Source organism: Octodon degus, unplaced genomic scaffold, assembly GCF_000260255.1.
Source record: "Octodon degus isolate 3935 unplaced genomic scaffold, OctDeg1.0 scaffold00050, whole genome shotgun sequence".
Taxonomy (NCBI): Eukaryota; Metazoa; Chordata; class Mammalia; order Rodentia; family Octodontidae; genus Octodon; species Octodon degus.
In genome coordinates, this window is record NW_004524626.1 from 9,161,415 (window position 1) to 9,180,663 (window position 19,249).

The following is a 19,249-nucleotide window of genomic DNA, read 5'->3' on the forward strand; positions in this document are numbered from 1 at the left end:
GCACGGAGGTAGACTTAAGCTCGCCCCTTGTTCCAGGCCAGGAAACTGAGGTCCGCAGAGGAAAAATGACTGATTTGTCAGGGACCCTACCACAACCGGGGAGGGGCCTTCCCACTCGGGTCTGTAGGGGATGGGGGAGCCCGGAGGCTGTGAGCCCCAGGGAGAGGATGGGACGGGTGGGTCCCTGCCTTGGACCTGGCTGCAGCGTTCCCTACCTCGCACGTAGAGGTTGGCAGGTGAGGAGTAGCGGACGCCGGCACTGTTGGTGGCCACACACTCGTATTTGCCCTGATCCGTCTCCTCGCTGCTCTCGATCTGCAGGGCCCCTGGAGGGAGAGGGAGAGAACTTGGCAATTGAGAGGGGGCACAGGGTGGCCAGGGAGGTCACCCCAGACTCCCGAAAGTCTGGCCAAGAGGGAGAGAAAATGTGGCTACCCTGGGGGGGTCCCAGTTGGGATGGGGTCTCCCTGGCTTGTGTAACCACCACCCTGGCCCGAATGCACCAGGCTCTTCAAGAAGACCTCTGTTTACCATCAAAGGAACTCATTGGTTGTCTGGACTGCAAAAAGGGGTGGCTGCTGGGCCACAGACAGCGTGCCAAGGGGCAAGGACCTGGTGCTGAGTGACGCTTTCCATGAGGTGCAGAGAGGAGGGTGGACTCTCACCACCCAAGAGACCTAGAGGGCCACCATGCAAGATGAACAAGTCAGAGCACCAGGCCCGAGTGCAGCGGGCCTTGGGTGGGAGGATCGAGAGTGAGCTGCCGCAGCTGCCCCAAGCCACACATGGGACCAAAGGAAAGGGCTCTGCTGCCCTGTGTGAGGCGCTCACGGCCAAGAAGGCCCAAGTGTCCAAAATCAAAAGCCCGGGTCAGGCTGCTCATGCTGGCGCCAACACCTGCAATCCCAGCACCTGGGAGGCTGACACAGGAGGATCGTGGCAAGTTTAAGGCCAGCCTGGACTCTGTCTGAAGAAAAAAAGCCTGAGTCAAAGGCTTCACTGGTTGTAAATAAAGATATAAAAAAGCCCGCATGGTGGCATCTGTCATCTCTACACTTGGGAGGCTGAGGCAGGAGACTGAAAATGACATGTCAGCCCAGACCTCGCAGGAAGAGCCTGCCAAAAAAAAAAAAAAAAAAAAAAAAACCACCCCAAAAGCAGAGAATGGTATGTATTTAGTACTGGATCTCACTATGCAACCAGGACTTGTAATGATCCTCTCTCAGACTCCCCTGTGCTGGGATTACAGGTGTGTGCACCACCACACCCCGTTTTGGTAGCCAGCTCAGCATGCCCAGCGGCAGGGCCGGCGCAACACGTGGTACTGGGGAGCAAACTCTGGACCCTGAGCTTGCCTAAGCAGGTGCTTAGTCCACTGAGCTATCTCACCAGCCCTTCTCAAGCATATTTAAAATCACAGACCCAATCCCAGGTCCCTGTATCCCTGTATGAAAATGGGCTGATTCCTCCTCAGAATCATGGAGATGGCTAAAAATCCTATTTTCTTCCTTCTTTTTTTTTTTTTTTTTTTTTTGCTGAACTGGGGATTGAACTTAAGCCCTTGTACTTGCCAGGGAAGCACTTATTCCACTGAGCCATCTCCCCAGCCCTTTCTTTCCTTTTTTTTTTTTTTTTGAGATAGTCTCATTATGTAGGCCAGGCTGACGGCTGACTCTGTGGACACCAGTGCTCCTGCCTCAGTCTCCTGAGTGCTGCGATGGCATACATGTGCAGCCTCGCCTGGCTTCAAGTCCTGAGTCGTGTAAAATAAAGCCAAGGGAACACGGGCAAGAACACCTGAGCCGGAGGTCTTGGCCCAAGTGCCTGTTGACGCGACAGTGGAAGTTGTGCGACCACCCTGAGTGTGTGCATGAACTGCAGTATCTCTCCAAGCTGCTGGCACAAGGAACCCAGAAACTCAGTCCCAGCCCACGACTGCTTCAGGCTGTCCTGCAGGAGTGACATGGACCCTGGGGGAGGCTTGGCGGTACAGAGTGCATCTCGCCTGCCCAAGCCTGGGGAAGCCCAGAGAGGGAGGGAGGTGCCTGCACATCGCACAGCATTTTGCAGCAAAGCTAGGCCTGGACACTGACTCTTCCTCGACAGCTCCCTCCAGGCCCACACTAGTCCCCACTCCATGGCAGCACTGGGGTTGGGGCAGGCTCAAATCTGGCCTCTGAGGACACAGGTCTCTGTGCTCTAAGGCTGGACACCCCCAGAACACAAAGCCCCAGGTAGTCCCCTGTGCGGCTCCCCAGCAGGGGGCCTGGAAGTCACCCACTGCCACACTCGGTGCCACAGACAGAGACAGAGACATAAAGACCCACAGACACCGCGCGGGGCAGGGTGCAGAACAGGGGCCGCCCCTGTGGAACTGGGGGGGCCTGGGGAGTGGAGCAGGCGCCTCTTACCTCGGATTGGAGTACTTTCTGTAAGGGAAGCAGAGAGAGCCAGTGAGCTTCAGAGGTGGGCAGGGCCCTGAACGGGCCTGGCCACCACCTGGCTGCTGCAGACAGCCTGCTGGGGTGGGGCAGGGTGGGGTCTGAGGGCTTCCCAGAGGAGTGGGGGCTCCCGGGGCCAAGATACATGGACCCCATGTTTCTGGCACTTTTAAGGGTCCAGCAAGACCACTGATTTCACATCCAGACAGGGAGGGGCAGGAAGCACTGGGGGTCAGGATCTTGTTAGAGATGGGGACAGGAGGGGTTAGTGTCCCAAGGCTGGCCTTTGGGGAAGCAGAGGGAAGGGTCATCAACAGGCTGAGGGGGGTGAAGGAAGGGGACCCTGCAACCTTGTTCACCCCACAAAGGAAAAGAGGAAAGAGTCTGTCTGAGTGACTGGGCCCAGGAGGAAGTGCTCTCAAAAGGGCCAGGCCCAGGCCGGAAATGGACGCCCTCAGCCGGGAGCTGGTTAGGTCTGCTTTACAGATGGGTAAACTGAGAGAGGGGACCAGGAGTTTTTGGGGTCGCAGCATGAGGCAGAGGCAGACATGTGTAGGCTGGGACTAGCAGCAGCCTGAATTTTCTGCAGCTCACAGTCCCCAAGACACCCTCAGCCTCTTTGAAGGCCACTCTGCCTGTCTCCTATGGGAGTGTGCAGGAACCTGCCAATGGCAGACAGGCGCTGAGGCAGCGGGAATCTGGGCTGGCCCACGCTCCAAGCCGTCTTGCTGGACTGTGAGGTTCGCTGGGGAAGCCAGCGGTGGCCGTCCACGGCCATGCAATGAGGTATAAAGAGCAGATCTCTGAGTGGTTAAAGTTAGATCTGCCCCCAGGTGAGTGGGAAGCTCTCACGGGCCAGCAGCCATCACTCGCCTTAGTAAGAACTAGCCTAGCACCCCATCTCCGAGCAGGGAAACCAGACACTGGGAAAGAGAGCCAAAGCCAGCCCAGCCGGAAAACTACCAGCGCTCACTCCCAAACTTTGCTAATTAAACCCTTTCCAAGCAGTACTACATCCAGAATGAGGCAGGAGGGCTCTGCACATTGCACAATTCCACCAGCCTAAGAGTCGCGCTGAAAGGGCCTCCACTGGGCTGAGGTCCGGGACCCCTGCAGGACGGCCCTTTCCTCTTTTCCTTCTGGGCTTGTGGCTCAGCACCCACTGGTGCTTGGCTGGGGAGGACGCGGTGGGCGGGCGTTAGTAGACATGCCACGTGGAGTCACAGTTACTGTCCCGGTGGCTGTTAGTCCTGGGGAAGCGACAGGAGGGGGACACAGGGAGCTGGGGCGTTAGTTGCCGACATGGTGAAGATAGCGGACTTACCAAAGGTTTCTGACCGTTACACAGAGGGACAAGAAAAGAGAACAGTGAGGTTAATGGAGGCCACACAGGCAGACGCCTGTGTGCGGGACAAGGGCAGCCCTCAGGGTGGCTCGTGGGCTCAGAGCCTACGAGCAGCACACCAGGGGCAGGCACACTGCACACTCGCTAGCAAGTGGGGACACTTTATGAGGGAGTGGAGTGGCTGCTGCAGGGACAGGACGGGAAGTGGGCATCTGGGCGCAGAGGTCAGGCTCAGGGCGCACAGCCCCACTCCATGCGGGCCCTGGTGCCACAGCTGGCAGCAAATGGCTGCTAGGGCTGCTGGAGCTCTCTGTCTGCCCCCGCAAGGCCAGGGACAGGTTGGAGCTCCGGATCTCTCCCAGGAGGAGATGCTGGGCTCACCGCCTGCCCTTTATCAGGACTTGGGACCCTGCTCAGGGCTGGGGACAGACAGCTGCTGGGGGGAACTGAGGAAAATGGGGAGGGCCACAGGACAGAGAGACCGAGCAGAGGTGTGTATGGGCGGGGTGGGGGACCCACCAGGCCCCGAGGAAGGCAGGGCTTCGGGCCTGACCCAGGCAGGAGGCAGACCGTGGCACTGGCATGCATGTGCTCAGATGCGCATGGGTGACTTCACAGGGACACACAGCTATCACATGTGGGTCCCCAACATGAGCGCCGAGGAGGTGCGTGCAAGAGGAGGCATGCCCAGAGCTCGTAGCCCCATGTGCATGGTGGGGTCTGCAGGGTAGGGCACAGACATGGAGAGGCAAGGGAAAAGGCCTCTCTCCACTAGGGCAGGTAGCCCTGCATGTCCACACACAACGTAAGGCCAGGGAGCCTGGACAGCTACACACAGACACTTCACAAAGCACAGGACAAGTGACACAATCCACACACACAGCACCCAGACAGACAGACTCGCCGATGGGGCGCGTGGGTGCTTCGCCGAGGCACCACCGTAGAAGCCTCTCCCCGAGTGACTGAGGCCTCTGCCCATCTGGAGATCGTCCCACCCAGCCACGGCCGGCGCACAGAACAGGCTGGGTGGCCCCACTACCTGTGCTTACCTGTGCCCTGGAGACACTCACCCCTGGAACTCTACAGCTCCCCATTCCAACCCATTTATGTCTCCATTCGTCGGGCACTGAGATCTCTCATCTAGCCTGTGTCATCCTCGGTTCCCTGTGCCCCCTGTGCACCTGGGTCCTGTCATGTCCCCACGTGTGGCTCCCCCGCCAACGCCCCCCACATCTGCACACCATCTCTACCCATCTGTCTCCCCTCCCCTCCCTCCTTCCCCCACCCCGTGGCTCCCACGTGGGGCTGCTGCCTGTGCTCACCGGACCGAAGCTGCTTGATGCGCCCGTTGCTGGCACTAGGGTCCACAGGTAGGAAGTCTTTGAACCACGTGATCTCAGGATCAGGGTTGCCGCTGGCTGCACAGAGCATGGTGGCTGTGCGCGTCCGCTCCACCACCTTCAATTGGGGACCCATGTCGATGTTGGGGAAGCCGGGGGGCAGCTGGTCCTCTGTGGGCAGAGACAAGGCAGGCACAGGGCGGGGCCCAGTCACCGCAGGGCCAACCCTGCACACATCGCTGTTGGGCACGTTCGGAACTGTGCATGAGCGTCAAGCCAGACAGGCAGCTCAGCACCTATACTGGCCGAGACGACCCAGCCCCAGATGCTCCCAGCACTGAGGCCACTAGCCCAAGTAAGCGGACCGCAGCCAGGGGGCTACCACACCTCCTGCCCTGGGCCCCGACACGCTCCTTTCTCCTTTTCCTAGTATGGCCTCTCTGTTCAAAGTCATCTGCTTCCTCCCAAGTCACCTGTTCCTGTTGCTCCTTTAGCCTGGAGCACAGCTCCCACCTACTTAAACAAATATATGCAACATGTGGTGGCACGTGCTTGCAACCCCAACACTCAGGAGGCTGACGCAGGAGGATCACCTCCAGTTGAAGGCTTGCCTGAACTCTACAGTAAGACCCTACCTCAAAAGACCAAAACCAAATTGAAAACATTCACACTTAATCTGAATACCCAAACAACAGAATGTGACCAGTCTGGAAAAGAAAACTTTAAAGAGAAGACAAAGGAGGAAGGAGAACATCCGGGTGGACCCTAATCCAGTCAGTCTGTCTTGGGTTCTTCTGAAAAGAGATCTTGGGTGCAGCGGTGCACGCCTGCCATCCCAGTAACTCGGGAGGCTGAGGCAGGAGGAACACAAGCATGAGGCCAGTCTGGCAGCTTGGTGAAGTGCTTCCTCTAGATAAAAATTTAAAAATAGGCTAGGAGACGTAGCTTACTGCAAAGGTTCTGGGTTCAACCCTCAATCCTGAAAACAGAGGAAGAGGAGGAGTGGGGAGGAGGTCACCAAGGCACAGGGGACCTGGAGGCTGTGGCACGAGGACAGAGCGCAAATGCCATCTGCACGCCCAGAAGAGACAGTGGAGGAAGCGGCCCTGCCCGCCTGTGACTGCAGACTCTGGTCCAGACTCCTGGGCCACCTTCAGGACAGCAGGGGGCTACGTGGTGCTGCTGATCAGAAATACCTGTGCTCCTGGCTCAGCGTCCAAGCTTAGGGCTCAGGTACTAGGGGACAGAGATGCAGTGACGCGCAAGGTGCTGGGAAGGGCAGAAGGGGGGGATGAGGCAAACACTGAGGGCAGGCTGGTGCCACCTGGAGATGGGACACAGAAATATAGGGGAGGCAGAGGCAGGAGGATCACAACTTCAGCAGGGTGTCCCCATGACCCGTTCTGGTGAGCACCAACATTCAAAAGGAAAGACAGTGCAGACTAAGGGCCTCAAACTATGCCCGCTCCCGGGGGCCTCACCTGGCCCTCTGCCTGCCTTCTCAATAGTTTCATTGGCACACTCGGCCTGTTTTTTTTCTTTCACGTGTTTTGTTAATAAAGTTTTACTGCCACGCTGTCATGCTCACTTGTTTCCGTTACTTGCAGCTGGTTCCCGCCAGTCATGGCTAAACCGAGTTGTGACAGGGACTGACTGGCCTGTGGGGCTGGGAAATGGTTACTCTCTGGCGTGTTCTGGAGAAAATCTGCAGCCTCCAGGTATAGATGAGTTTGCTGTTTGTGTCCAAAAGAAATGATAGATGCAGATTCACTTGCAAATGTAGGAAGACACAGGAGGGATGGTAGGGATGGTCGGGGGCTGAGTGGGGAAAGAGGAGGGGAGAAGCCAGCGCTATGGAAGGGGACCGGGATCCCAGGAGGCCGAGGCTCTGAGAAAGCCTGGTGTCCTGGGAACCCAAGGCACAGTGGCCCCAGACCACAGCTGGGATTGGAACCCAGGCTGGGGGAGTGGCGAGAGAACCTTCACACAGTCTGGATCCAGGTGGGGTGAGAGGGGCAGCTGGATTGTGCCTAAGGAGCCTCTGGCTGCTGCTGTCCTTTCTAGGCAGGAAGCCAGGACAACCTCACAAGCAGCACTGATTGGCTGCCAGTGACGTCATCTGAGGTAAAGCGAAAAGGGGGGCTGCCACTGGGTTGGGTGTGAAAGTGGGATCTGTGGGGGTCAGTGCGGCCCACGTGCGCGTGCACGCGGGAGGGGCACGTGTAGGGGCCACAACCCACGCGTGTGCATGCACACGCCCTCCCAGCGTGCACAGAGCCCCAGGCTCCCTGCGAGCTGTGTGGGCAGCAGCTGCGGGAGGGGGAGGCTGCGGCCGCCTGCCGTTCCCGAGAGCTCCTAATTAAACAAAAATGTTCCTCGCACACCACATTGTGCCTGATTCCTCGGAGTTTAATTAAAACAACAGCGAAGGAGGCGTGCGCAGCGTCCACAATGAGATGGTGGCAGAGGGGGCGGCGAAGAGGTCAGGCTCATGCGGCAGCACCCCAGATTCCGGGGACCGGGTGGCTCTGGGATTTGCACATGACCTCTGAGACCTCAGGAACTGACTGGGGAGGTGGACACAGGGCAGGGCTGGGCCAGCTGCTTGGTCCAAAGCTGAGAAAAGTCAGGGCAAAAATCGTCTCTGCAGCACCTGCTGCTGCAGGCCAGGGACCAATGCAAGCCCACACCAGAGGGTCCCTCATTAAGAAACAAGGAGCCAATGTGGGGGCTCATGTCTGATATCCTAGTGCTCTGGGAGGCTGCTGCGGGAGGGCTGCAGGTTGGAGCCCAGCCTGGGCAACTTCGCAAACCTCTGTCTTAAAACCAAGAAGGGCTAAGAACATCGAGAGTGAAGGCCCTGGCTTCCATCCCCAGTACTGCAAATAAATAAAATACTAATACGCACAACGGCCCAGGGAACAATGAATCGAGCTGCCCACATACAGTGCCAAGCTCTGGCATCGCTTACTCTTCTGGTTAGCAGATGCTGCCCTCGTGGTGAGAGAGACGTTTATCTCCCTACCTGAGCCCTGAGGACAGAACAGCGCCAAGGGGCTGGTGACCCGCCTGAGGTCCCTGAGGGGACCTGGCTTCCCTGCGCCCACCCAAGGCAGGCAAGAAGCACCTGGCCCTGTGTGTGGGGGAAGGGGCTGACGGATGGCCTCGGCTGCTCATGGCGGGGGACTCTGCCCAAGCCAGTCCTGAGCGCTGGGAGGGCTCTCACCAAAGAGAGACACCACACAGAAGAACAGCTGCAGCACCAAGCGTGCGCCTGGGCCTAGTGGAACCTGAAGCCATTACTCCACAGGCATTTTAGCTCTATGAACAAATCAACTTCATGTGGGTTCGGGTTTTGTTACCCTCTTGTCATCAGAAGCACTTGGCTGAAAAAAATAAGTGAGGGCAAAGAGCCTCTCACTTTTGTTTCTCCGGTGGCAGATACAGAGTCTTACTGTGTAGGCCTGGCTGGCCTGGAACTTGAGATCCTCCTGCCTCAGCCTCTGAGGTGCTGGGGTGACAGGCATTGATGGCCATGCCATCTTTTCCACACTTCTCTTAAAGGCTCAAGAAGTCTTTACAGGTGGCCCTGGGCCCCCAAACTGCTGCCAGCTGGAGCTGGCAAATCCTAGTCCTCAGAAAAGACCTACAGCAAGCCAGTTTAGGCCACTTTCACAGACTCTCTGGGCAATTATCTTCAAAGCCCAGCACCCAAATCTCCTCCCTGCACCCCGGGGAGCCGGTACCTCGGAGGACAGTGAGCTTGGCGTGGACTGTGATCTCCCCCGCTGAGTTCTGGGCCACACACTCATACACGTTCTCATCCCGGGGCGTCCGCAGGGGCTGGATCCTCAGCACAGCCCCCGAACTCTCATCAAACTCGATTGTCTGCGTGGACAGGGGAGCATGGATGGAGTGGGGCTGGGGTGCAGGAGATCAAGCAGGGGTGGGGGACTTGGGGACTGCCCCAGGCGCAGGGAAGAACGGGGCTGCACGCAAGGGCACAGGATGCCCAGGGTGGCACAATGCCGTCGTTCAGTTCTAAATGTCCCCAGAAGCCCGAGGTTCTCAGAGGGGGAAAGGTGACTTGTTCACGGGGCGCTGTCCTCCCCAGTGGATTCGTGCATGGAGGAGTTCATGGCTGAACATGCCGCCAGGAGGGAGAAGGTGGATGGCTGGGGAAGACCTGGAAGGGTGCCTTGTTTTTCTGGTACTGGAACTCAAATCCAGGGTCTGTGCACTGATCTACAACCTCAGCCTCTTTTTTTTTTTTTTTTTTTTTTTTTTTAATTTCTGGACAAGATCTCACTAAGTCACTAAGTTCCAGGCCTGGGCTTCTAAGTCTCGTGCCTTGGCCTCCCAAAGGGCTGAGGAGACAGCTGTGTGACACCACGCCTGACAGGAAGGGTGCATGCTTGTTCCTGGCTCCTCCGGCCACCCAACTGCCACATGGCCGGCAGCCTCTGCCCCCAGGCCCTTCGCCATGTTGTTCGTGCATGGAGCCAGGGGCCACGGACTGAAGCCGTGAGCCACGTTCAACCTGTCCTGTAGGTGTGGGTGTTGGTGTTATGTCCAGGAATGGGACAGCGACTGAGATGCTGTGCAAGGCAGACGGGGCCAGGACCTACTGGATGAAGGTGTTACGTACAGGCTTGTACGTGGTGTGTGCCTATAAGCCTGTGGGACGGGAGTGCCAAGGTGTGCACAGGAGCACTGGGTGTGGAAGTGTGTGTGACGACGCTCACCTGCAAACTTCCTTCTGTGCATAAAGTGTCACACGGGAGGGAGTCGAGGCTGGGTGAGAGCAGGCACGGTGCAGTGAGGGCACGTGTGACATATCCAGCCGTGACTTACCTCAAAGCGCTGAGAGTTCACCTTCTTGCCTTTCTTATTCCAGGTAACCCGGGGCCTGGGGTCGCCCGTGGCCTGGCACACGAAGGAAGCCACACCACCCGATACACCAATCTGGTCCTTAGGTTCCTTGATGAACCTGGGGGGCTCTAAGATTTGACAGGAAGAGGGGGTACCCATGGATCCTGGCAGCTCATGGCTGGGACCCCAGGACCACGAAAGTTTTCCCCACCCCCACCGGGCCACCGAGGTGACACACACCTACAGTCATACGCAGCCATAGCCTCACCAGGACACCTGCTCAGACTGGGGTGCCTCAAGATGGCAGGTGGGGGGCCCTGAGGCTCTGGGGTCCTGAATTTGAGGTTATGGAAAGACTTGGAAGGAAACAGCTTGGTCTGATCCTCTGGTGGGAGCCATGAGTGACGGGTAAGAGGAACCAGGCGGGGGGGCAACCATGAGATACGGGGTCAGAGCTGGCCTTCGGACCCAGAGCTCTCGAGAGAGACACAAGCCAAATGCCGGGGCTGGGGATGGAAACCAGCTCCTCCTGCCAGCAATGCTGAGGGGCAGGGCCCTTATCACCCCATTTTATGCTGGGGGAAACTGAGGCACCCACTACTGTGGCAGGGCTGTGTGGCTGCTACACAATCTCATCCAAACTGGCTGACCACATTCCTTCCTTTTCCCCTGCAGTACAGGCTGGGGAGCACTGCACCCTGAGTCTCCAGCCCTTTGTATTTTGACACAGTCTCCCCAAGTTGCGCAGGCTTGGCTCCAGCTTATGGTTCTCCCGCCTCAGCCTCCCAGAGCTGGGATTCCAGGCGGGTGCCAGCGTACCTGGCTCCCGGGCCCTCCTCCCTCACCCTACAGCGATCTGAGGTATAAAGAAGTCTCCTCCAGAAAGCTGCCAGCGGGTGGTACCAGGGCTTATAACTCTGGCGCCTGGCAGATTCTGTCTCTGTGGAGAAGTCAGCGACTCCGCTTCCTTTTTATCAGCTACTCTTATAGTAACCTCTGAGGCGCCCCAGGGGATGCGAGGCTTCCGCTGGCTTGTAGCAGCGCAGCGTTCTTGCCGAGTTCCTCCTCGGGTTTTTATCTGCACCCTGGGGATGGGGAAGGGGACCCATCAATGCACCCAGCAAGCTGCACCAAACGACAGGGAGTGGGGAGAGGTGGGGACAGATGCGGCAGAATGCGTCCCACGCTTTCAAAGGGAATTTCTGGGGGAAGGGGCAAGGCTTTTTTTCTTTTTTGGCAGAACCAGGGATTGAACTCAGGCTCTTGCACTTGCCAGGCAAGTGCTTATTCTGCTGAGCCATCTCCCCAGCCCCAAGGATTTCTGTTAAACTGGAAAGAAGAAGGGGGGCACACAGCAGAGCACACGCCACTGCTGTGAGATTAAGGAAAATGCAAAGCGAGCAGGCTGCAGGGCGCTGGGCTGCAGTCCTGAGGCCCAAACCCCGGCCCCGCACAGAGCTCCCCCAGCCCTTTCTAGTCTTTATTCTGAGACAAGGTCTTCCTACTTCACTAAGCTGCCTAGGTTGGGCTTGAACTTGCAACCCTTCTGCCTCAGTCTCCCACAGTGCTGGGGTGACTGATGTGTGCCACCCCTCCAGTCTTGGTACGCTTTTTAGACTTAAAACTATTTAAGGGCCGGGGAGATGGCTCAGGAGAATAAGTGCTTGCCTGGCAAGTGCAAGGACCTGAGTTCAATCCCTGGTTTCGCAAAAACAACAACAACAACAAAACTAAAAATAAAAGGGCGGACATGATGGCGCACATCTGTAATCCCAAAACTCAGGAGGTTGAGGCAGAAGGATTGGTTCGCGTTCAAGACCAGCTTGGGCTAAAAGTGAGCTCACGGCCAGGCTGAACTGCACAGCAAGACCCTGGCTCAAAAAGACACACACACACACACACACACACACACACACACACACACAAAACCACCCAGGTGAACTCAAGTCACACACCATAAAAGCATTTCAAAAAGTGAGCTAAACCGGGTGTGGTGGTGCATGCCTGCCATCTATTCCAGCACTCAGGAGGCTGAGGCAGGAGGATTGCTGCACATTTCAGGCTGGAGTACACAGTAGAGGCACTATCTCAATAAAGCTGATTTTTTTTTAAAGCGTTTTTCTTTTTTAAAACAGGTAAAAGTTTGGGGGTCTGAAGAGGGGCAGAACTGAACCCTCAAACTTGAACAATACTGATCTCCAGGCTTCCAGGAAATGGTGGAGATGGCTAGGGAAGTAACAGGACGTGACCCACGGGTTCTCTCAGAAGACTGAAGTTTCCACGCTGAGAAGGACGGGGCAGCTCGGGGAAGCTTCAAGCTCCACATCTGGGCCCCAAGGCCCCGTGCTCCTCTCACATTCATGCCGGGTTTGGAGCCAAGCTGAGTCGGCATCTGAACAGCCCGCCTGGCCTCACCTCCCTCAGGCGAAATGCTGCTCCTACTGATACAAGCCCCCCCCCCCCGTTGGGCTCTCAGTTTCACGCCTACAAATCAGCAGACCCTGCACAAGGGCAGCCTTGCTCCACCCCATGAGGGACTGTTAACCCCCCAGCATGCTCCTCGGGACGTGACTAGGTTGCCCAAGGCCAGAAACGTCACCGGCAAAATCAGAACCTACCAACCTACGTCTCTGCCCCGAGCCCTGAGGTACCCAGGCCCAGGTCCAGATAGTTGTCTCCTTCCCAGCTCCTCCTGCCAATCCCCACCACAGGATCAGACACCTGGTCACAAATGTCTCCCACCAGAAAATCACAGCGGCTGCGTCAGACCCTCCCTCAGGACCGCCTGGGAACCCTGGGACTCAGCCTGCATGCCCGGGGCCGGCAGGAGTCCAGTGGATTCCTGGAACCCAGCCTGGCGCAAGTCCTCTTTCTCCAGCCAAGGGGACCAAGAAAAACAGCCTGAAAATCCCTCGGGCCCTGCGAAGGCCACACAGCCCAGACCACAGCACTGCAGGGAGGGTGAGGCAGAGGTCCAAGGGGTAACTGCAGGGTCCCCAGCTCCTGCCTGGGTGGGGATGGTATGGTCTCCGTCCCAGCACTTCCCAGCTGCCCAGCGCTGCTTTTCCGCCCCTTGCCTTTCCATTTTGGGTTCTGCGGAGGAGATTCTGCCAGGATAGCAGGCCCACTCAGGCCTCCATCAGTCCCCAACCCCCAGGGCCGCACACAGCTTCCTGGGGCAGCCTCCTGGACCAGCGCTGCTCCACGTGGGATTCTGGGGCTGAAGGCCTAGGTCATCTCCCACGGCTCCTGTGGGGCTCCCCAGCCCAGATCCTGTGAACCAGAGCCCCTCCCTGCACCTTGGAGCTAGAGACCTGGGTTCAAGCCTCAGGTCCTACTGTGAGGCCTGCAGTCCCATGGGGCCACATCTGTCACTCCATTCAGCAGCCTGTCCTCCCCAAAGCTGCCACTAGAGGGCGCTGCACACCCGGAGCTGGGTCCTCCCTCCTCTGTCCTCAGCCCTCTCTGGACCAAAGCCCAGGTCCTCCAGCAGCCCTGCCCTGGACCCGCCCCTCACAGCCTTCCCAGCCCGTTCCACTCTCTTCCCTCAGCCCCAGCCCTGGAGCTTCACAGCGACTCCTGCGCCCTTCTGAGCTCTGTGCAGCCCCAAGGCTGCCTCTGCACACAGGGTCCTCAGCCAGTCCTTCCAGTCTCAGTGCAGCCCTTGCTGACCCCCCTAAGGTGCCCTGGCAGCTCTCCTTCCTGCAGTCCGGCTTCCTGTGCCACCGTCCTGTCTGCGTTAAGGGAAGAAATCAAGAACTCAATGTGCTCAGTGCCTCTGTCCAGGAGACAGGCCCTGGGGCAGGCCAGAGACCAGCCCAGCCGTGCCAGGCTCCTGCCCCAAGACAGCGCGGTGGTCGGGAACCTGGGCTCAGGCACCCAGAGACCCAGGTTCAAGTATCAGCTCCACCACTTTCTGGATTAAAATTGTTCCTCTTCCTCTTCACAACCCAGTCAAAAATGCCCCTCGAAGGTCAAGCCTGTATACAACCCTCTCCCCGTATATCCCAAGGCACTGACCCCAGCTCAGTTCTCCTACAAGGTCAGGTGCAACCCCTACCTCTGTTCATCTAAACCACACCAACCTCTTTGACCACCAGCCTTCTCCATGCACCACAACCTCTAAGAAAGTCATTGCCACCACTGAACTCCTATAGACCCAAAAAACCCCAGCCACAATGCCCTCTTTCCCAAGAAGCCCATGTGCCTCTGCCAGGGTTTGTCTGCCTGCATGTTTCTGCCCTTTACAGGGGAAGGTGACCTCTGTGGCTCACTCCAGGGTAACTTGAAAGAAGTCCCTGCTTCCGTGGAACCTGTTTCTGGCACCAAGGAAGAAATGAAGACGTGTACTCACACATAAGCTTGCACACCCAGCGTACCCACCCCCAGTACCTACCCCCACCTCTTACCTTCTGCAGTGCAGCCTCCAACCAGCAAGACCAGGATGAGGCCCACGGGACCCACCACAGACACCACGCCAGGACCCCAGGCGGGCGCCATGCTTGCAGTGACCTCTGGCTTCCGCCCCAGAGGGGCCGGGCCCCTCTTCCCTTGAAGAGAGGCCTCTTGCTGGGCGTCAGCAGGGGCAGCGTCTACGGAGACAACAGGGTCCATGAAAAGGAGGAGGCTGCACAGAAGAGGCGAAGGCATAGGCCCCAGAGGGGTAAGAACAGAGGGCCTCAGGGCTCGGGCACTTGGGGGCCCTGAACTGCTAGATGGGAACCAGATGTCCAAAAGACAGGGCCAGGTTGGGGGCTCGGAAGGCATCAAGCCAGGGAGATGGAGCCTCAGGAGTGGGAAAAGGGGCTCTGGAGATGGGCATGTGGTACGTGCCTGTCACTCAGTGCTCAGGAGGCTGAGACAGGAGGATCACAAGTTCCAGCCTAACCTGGAGAAGTTAGGGAATGAACAGGACCCTGCCTGCTAACAAACTAAAATAAAATAAAATAAAATAATAAAAAAATAAAAGGGACTAAAAAATAAATAAATAAATAAATAAATAAATAAATAAATGGGATTAGAATGGAGCTTAGTATGAAGAAGACCTGGGGTTCAATGTCCTAGAAGAGACTGTGGGGAAGGCAAGAGGCAGGGAAGGCAGGGAAGAACCACTCAGACTGCATGAAGCACCTGGGGCAGAGCGAGACAGCAACTCCCAGTCCAGCTCCCCGATGGGCCTCAGCTCTGGCTGAACCCAACCTAAGGCTGAGCCCTGGGCAGGACCAAGCGCTGGTTCAAGGCCCCTGCTCGGCCCTGCACATTGGCCCTGGGCAGCCCCAGTCCTGCCCACCTGCCTGAGCCTTCACCTCCGCCAGGACATGCATCCCCCACAGGACACAGGAGGTCTGGCTGTTGCCCCTCAGGAGCTCCTCCGGCCCCTCAGACATCACGCCCCCACACAACCCTATCCTTGTACGTCCAGAAGCACTGACCCCAGCTCAGTTCTCTCACACAGTCCCGGTGCAACCCCACCACTGCCCAGCTCAGAGCCAGAAGGGCCTGGCATGCTGAGGAAGGGAGGAGGACTTGCCTCGGGTGGGTCCCACCACAGCCACAGGACGGCACCATAATGACAGGCGGGCCCTGGATTCTGCCTCCCAACGTACCCAAAATACCCGCTGCGGCTCCGCGCCCAGCTAGGGCTGAGGCCCTGGGGGAAGTGGTGGGGAGGGAGGAACGGGGTCAACCTGGGGGCACAGACTTGGTAGTGGATGGTTCCCATGCAGAAACCCCTGGCCAGCGACACACATGCAGGGAGACCCCGGCCCCACGGGACACACCCAGGCTACAGCTCGGTGAGGAACAGTGGGGATCAGGACACGGGGCTAGGTGCCTGCCCCAGCCCTCTCAGAGCATCGAAACCAACGCAGAAGGCAGGCAGCAGCCACTGGAGCTTTGGTGACTACAGCGGCCACTCCACCCCGTGGGCCATCTGCGTGGCTATCTCTGCGGGCAGGAGGAGTTGAGTCTGGATCACATGGGCCAGCTGGGCAGCCCCGAGTACTTGGGGAAACTGAGGCAGCATCCCATACTCAGTCTCAAGCCCCCCCCCAACAGGTGGGGGTAGGGGAGCACCTTGCACAGTTGGCAGGAATTAATCCCCGGCCATCGGGACCATGGTGTCTCCAAGGACATGGCTATGCCTGACACAGAGAACAGACCATGACCTCCCACAGCTGTTCAGACACCGTGACCACGTAGGCAAACGCTCCGGACAGAACAAGTCCCATCCCCACCCAACCCCAGCAAACCCAAGGTCCCACTTTGGGGGACAAGTGCAGGAGTCCCCCTTCCTGGAAAGGATGCACTGACCTGAGCTACCAGGAGGAAACAGCGCCACACCACATTGGCACTGGGATCCACCCACACCTTCCCATGGCCTCTGTGGGGCCAGCCCAGCCCCCTTTCTTCTGGTGCTAATTCCCACCTTGCCCTGGCAGCCCGTCCTCCTCACAGCAGCCAGAGGATGAAGCACACTGAGGGGTCCCCCAAAGCCCAGGTCCTCCTGCCCCCCCTGCCGGCTCTGCCCCTTGTTGTTTCTGCAGTGCCAGGCTCCGTGCTGCCCCAGGGCCTTTGCACACGAGCCTGGGTTTGCCTCAATTCTTATTAATCAACTCAGAACTAGAGGCTGAGTGGGAATTGGGGTAGAGGGGGTCACCCCAAAAGGATGGACAAGCAGGGAGCCAAGTATGGACAGAATCCATGGGCAGCGGGGTGCAGGGCAAGCCTGCTCTTCTCCTTCCATGTAACACAGTGGCCGGTGACACCAGCACGGTCACTGCCAAGATGAGAACACTGAGGCAGGTGCAGCTGTGCAGAGGGGCGGGACAGGGCGGTCCCCAGGGCTGCGGGCGGCCCATGGAGCCAAGCCAGGGGCTAAAGAGCAGAAAAGATCCCAGGACCTGGTTTCCCAAGGACCCTGCTCTTCACACAGCAGCTGTGCCTAGGTGGTTGTCAGTCTTGCTCATGGTGGTAACTAGCCCTTCATAGAGGAGAAACTGAGGTTCCTGAAGGCCCAGGGGCACCACCAAGGCCTTTGCTGGGGGGACCTTGCATGTCTCACACTGTGAGTCTGCAGAGGGGGAAGGGCAGCCCCCATCCCCCAGGCCCCAGGACGTGGGTCACGCGGCCTGGAGCAGGCTCTGGGCACCCACGCGGCCCAGCCGGCATAAAGGGGCAATTATGACCCAGGCCAGGCGGCCACAGGCTCCATGTCCCTGCACAAGGCGGTGTCCTCTCTCTACTCTGGTGGTGGCCCCAGCATCTGGTCCAGGGGTCCTACATGGCCTTGGAATTCATGAATCTAAATCATGCGCCCCTGGGACCCTCTGATACAGATAAGGGCAGTAGGCTGCAGAGGGGACCCAGGCCATGGCAACCTCTCAGCCCAGGGCCTCCTGGGACCCCTGGGCCACTACAGCAGGGCTCAGTACCTTCTCAGAGGGCCTCTTCACACAGCAGCTGTGCCACAAACGTCCCCACCTACCCACCGCCCCCTCTGCAGCCCCTGCTCAGGATGGGCATCTTGGCCAAGCCTGATGAGGCCGGGCCTCCTGCTCCCCTCAGGAGCCAGCTCAGGCTGGGCCCTGAGTGGGGAACCGTCTGTACCAGGAGGGTGTGAAAGCTGGTGCACTGTTTCCAAGGGTCCCCACGGCCAAGAGTGAAATGGGGGGAAGGCTGCACACATCTATTGGGGACCCCGTGACTGCTCCTGGAGACAAGGGCACTGGGGCAGGGAGAGGAACCACTACTCACCAAGGGACCCACACAAAGGAGGGGACCCGAGCCTGCTCTGGTCACCTGGCTCTGGCCCCGGCCCTGCCAGATGCTGGCTCCTGTCAGAACCAGGGTCCCCAAGATCCAGGCCTCTGCTCTGCTCACACCCTAGCCAGAGCTTCTAGCTTCCACGTGGGTGCCTGCTCTGCACACCAGTGACTCCTCCAGAGCGGCTGGTGAGAGCCCCTTTCACACTGCAGCCTAGACCCCAGCCCGGCTGGGCCTCTCCTCCTCTGGACTCCTTCCACCTGCCCTCCTCCTCAGCCCAGCCCTGCCCTTCCTTCTCTGCTCTGCAACCCTCCGTGGCCCCCACTGGTTTCCAAAGCCCAGGCTCCCACCTGGCTTAAGTGCGCTGCCCACAGGTGGATTGTGCACTGGATTGCCACCAGGGTGCCCTGCCTGCCCCCAACCGCCCAGCACATTGGGCTGTCCTCTGTCTCTGCCCAAGCCTTGCTACCCTTTCCCCCAGGGAGCTGCTGTGGGGCCCCCAGTCCGACACCACTCCTCACACCCCCGGCAAGCCGTGCGCCTGCCATCAGAGCCTAACTCCAGTAGAGGGGCCCTGTGCTCCACTCCTCCCCAGCCAAGAACATGGCCAGGCCCCGCCACTGAATACCTGACCCAATCGGCCCTCTTTGACTCGGAAAGTGAAAGCCCAGACCAGAACCACCACAAGCAGCTAAGCCCACACTGGCCTGGCAGAGTCCCATCCTCACCTGTGCGCCGGGATCCTACCCAGCCCAAGGGCCCCAGGTGAGGGCAGGAAAGGCGCAGCCCCTCAGATGTGCTCGAGCAACCTCTTGGCTGTCTGTCCCTCCCAGGGGTCTTGGAAGCACTGAGTCGTCCCGGGAGGGACGTGAGGTGCAGCTGCAAGCATGCAAAGATGGGGGGAGGAAGGGGACGCAGCGGCTGCCCAGTAGAAGCGCCCCAACCCCTTCCTGGGCGCAGAGCCTCCAATCTCGCTTCTCCCATCAGCGCCTCAACGCCCGGGGTTCAGGGCGGGGAAACAAGGGAGCAAAACTTTGTGGGATTCCTGCCCCGGCCCCGCCTCCACCCCAGCGCCCGCCGTGGCCCCGCCCCTCTGGCCCCGCCCCTGGTGGGGATCGGGGAGCCCCGGGGAAGGGGGAGGGGCGCGGAGCATAACGGTCCGGAGTTTTCTCCGCGAAGTGCGTGAACGGGCGGGGGAGGGGACCTCGCTGTGCCCAGGGCCTGGCCGGCGCGCGCTAGGCGCGGGGACACACACCCCCCATTTAAGGAGCTGCGAGGGCACAGGAGAGGACAAAGGGGGTGCGGACGCCCGGCTGCAGGAGGGGCTCGCGCACTCACCCCGGGGCGTCGGAGATGGGCCCAGCCCGCCGCGCCGCCGTCCACGTCCCCACTCGGTGCGCGCCGAGGACCCGGAGGCCGCGGCCCAGCGCGCTCGGGGGGCGGGGCCTGGGGCGGGGGCGGGGCCAGTTGGGTGGGGCGGGGCCACG

General features: G+C 59.1%; 1 protein-coding gene across 8 annotated transcripts in view; it reads right to left on the reverse strand.

Annotated features, from left to right (window-relative positions):
* Window positions 1-19,249, reverse strand: part of Ptprs (protein tyrosine phosphatase, receptor type S) — a 74,939-nt gene that overhangs the window by 33,272 nt on the left and 22,418 nt on the right. For 6 of the 8 annotated variants that reach the window (XM_004632768.2, XM_023716808.1, XM_023716807.1 and 3 more), the window contains exons 1-6: window positions 19,101-19,191; window positions 14,408-14,590; window positions 9,981-10,126; window positions 8,873-9,014; window positions 5,109-5,297; window positions 216-326 (exon numbers count right to left, since the gene is read on the reverse strand). In XM_004632768.2, coding sequence (XP_004632825.1) covers window positions 216-326; window positions 5,109-5,297; window positions 8,873-9,014; window positions 9,981-10,126; window positions 14,408-14,498 — 679 coding nt within the window. In that variant the 5' untranslated portion in view covers window positions 14,499-14,590; window positions 19,101-19,191. Of the gene's footprint in view, window positions 1-215; window positions 327-5,108; window positions 5,298-8,872; window positions 9,015-9,980; window positions 10,127-14,407; window positions 14,591-18,490; window positions 18,658-19,100; window positions 19,192-19,249 lie in introns of those variants that run through there. The other 2 variants (XM_023716803.1, XM_023716804.1) reach the window with 2 other exon arrangements.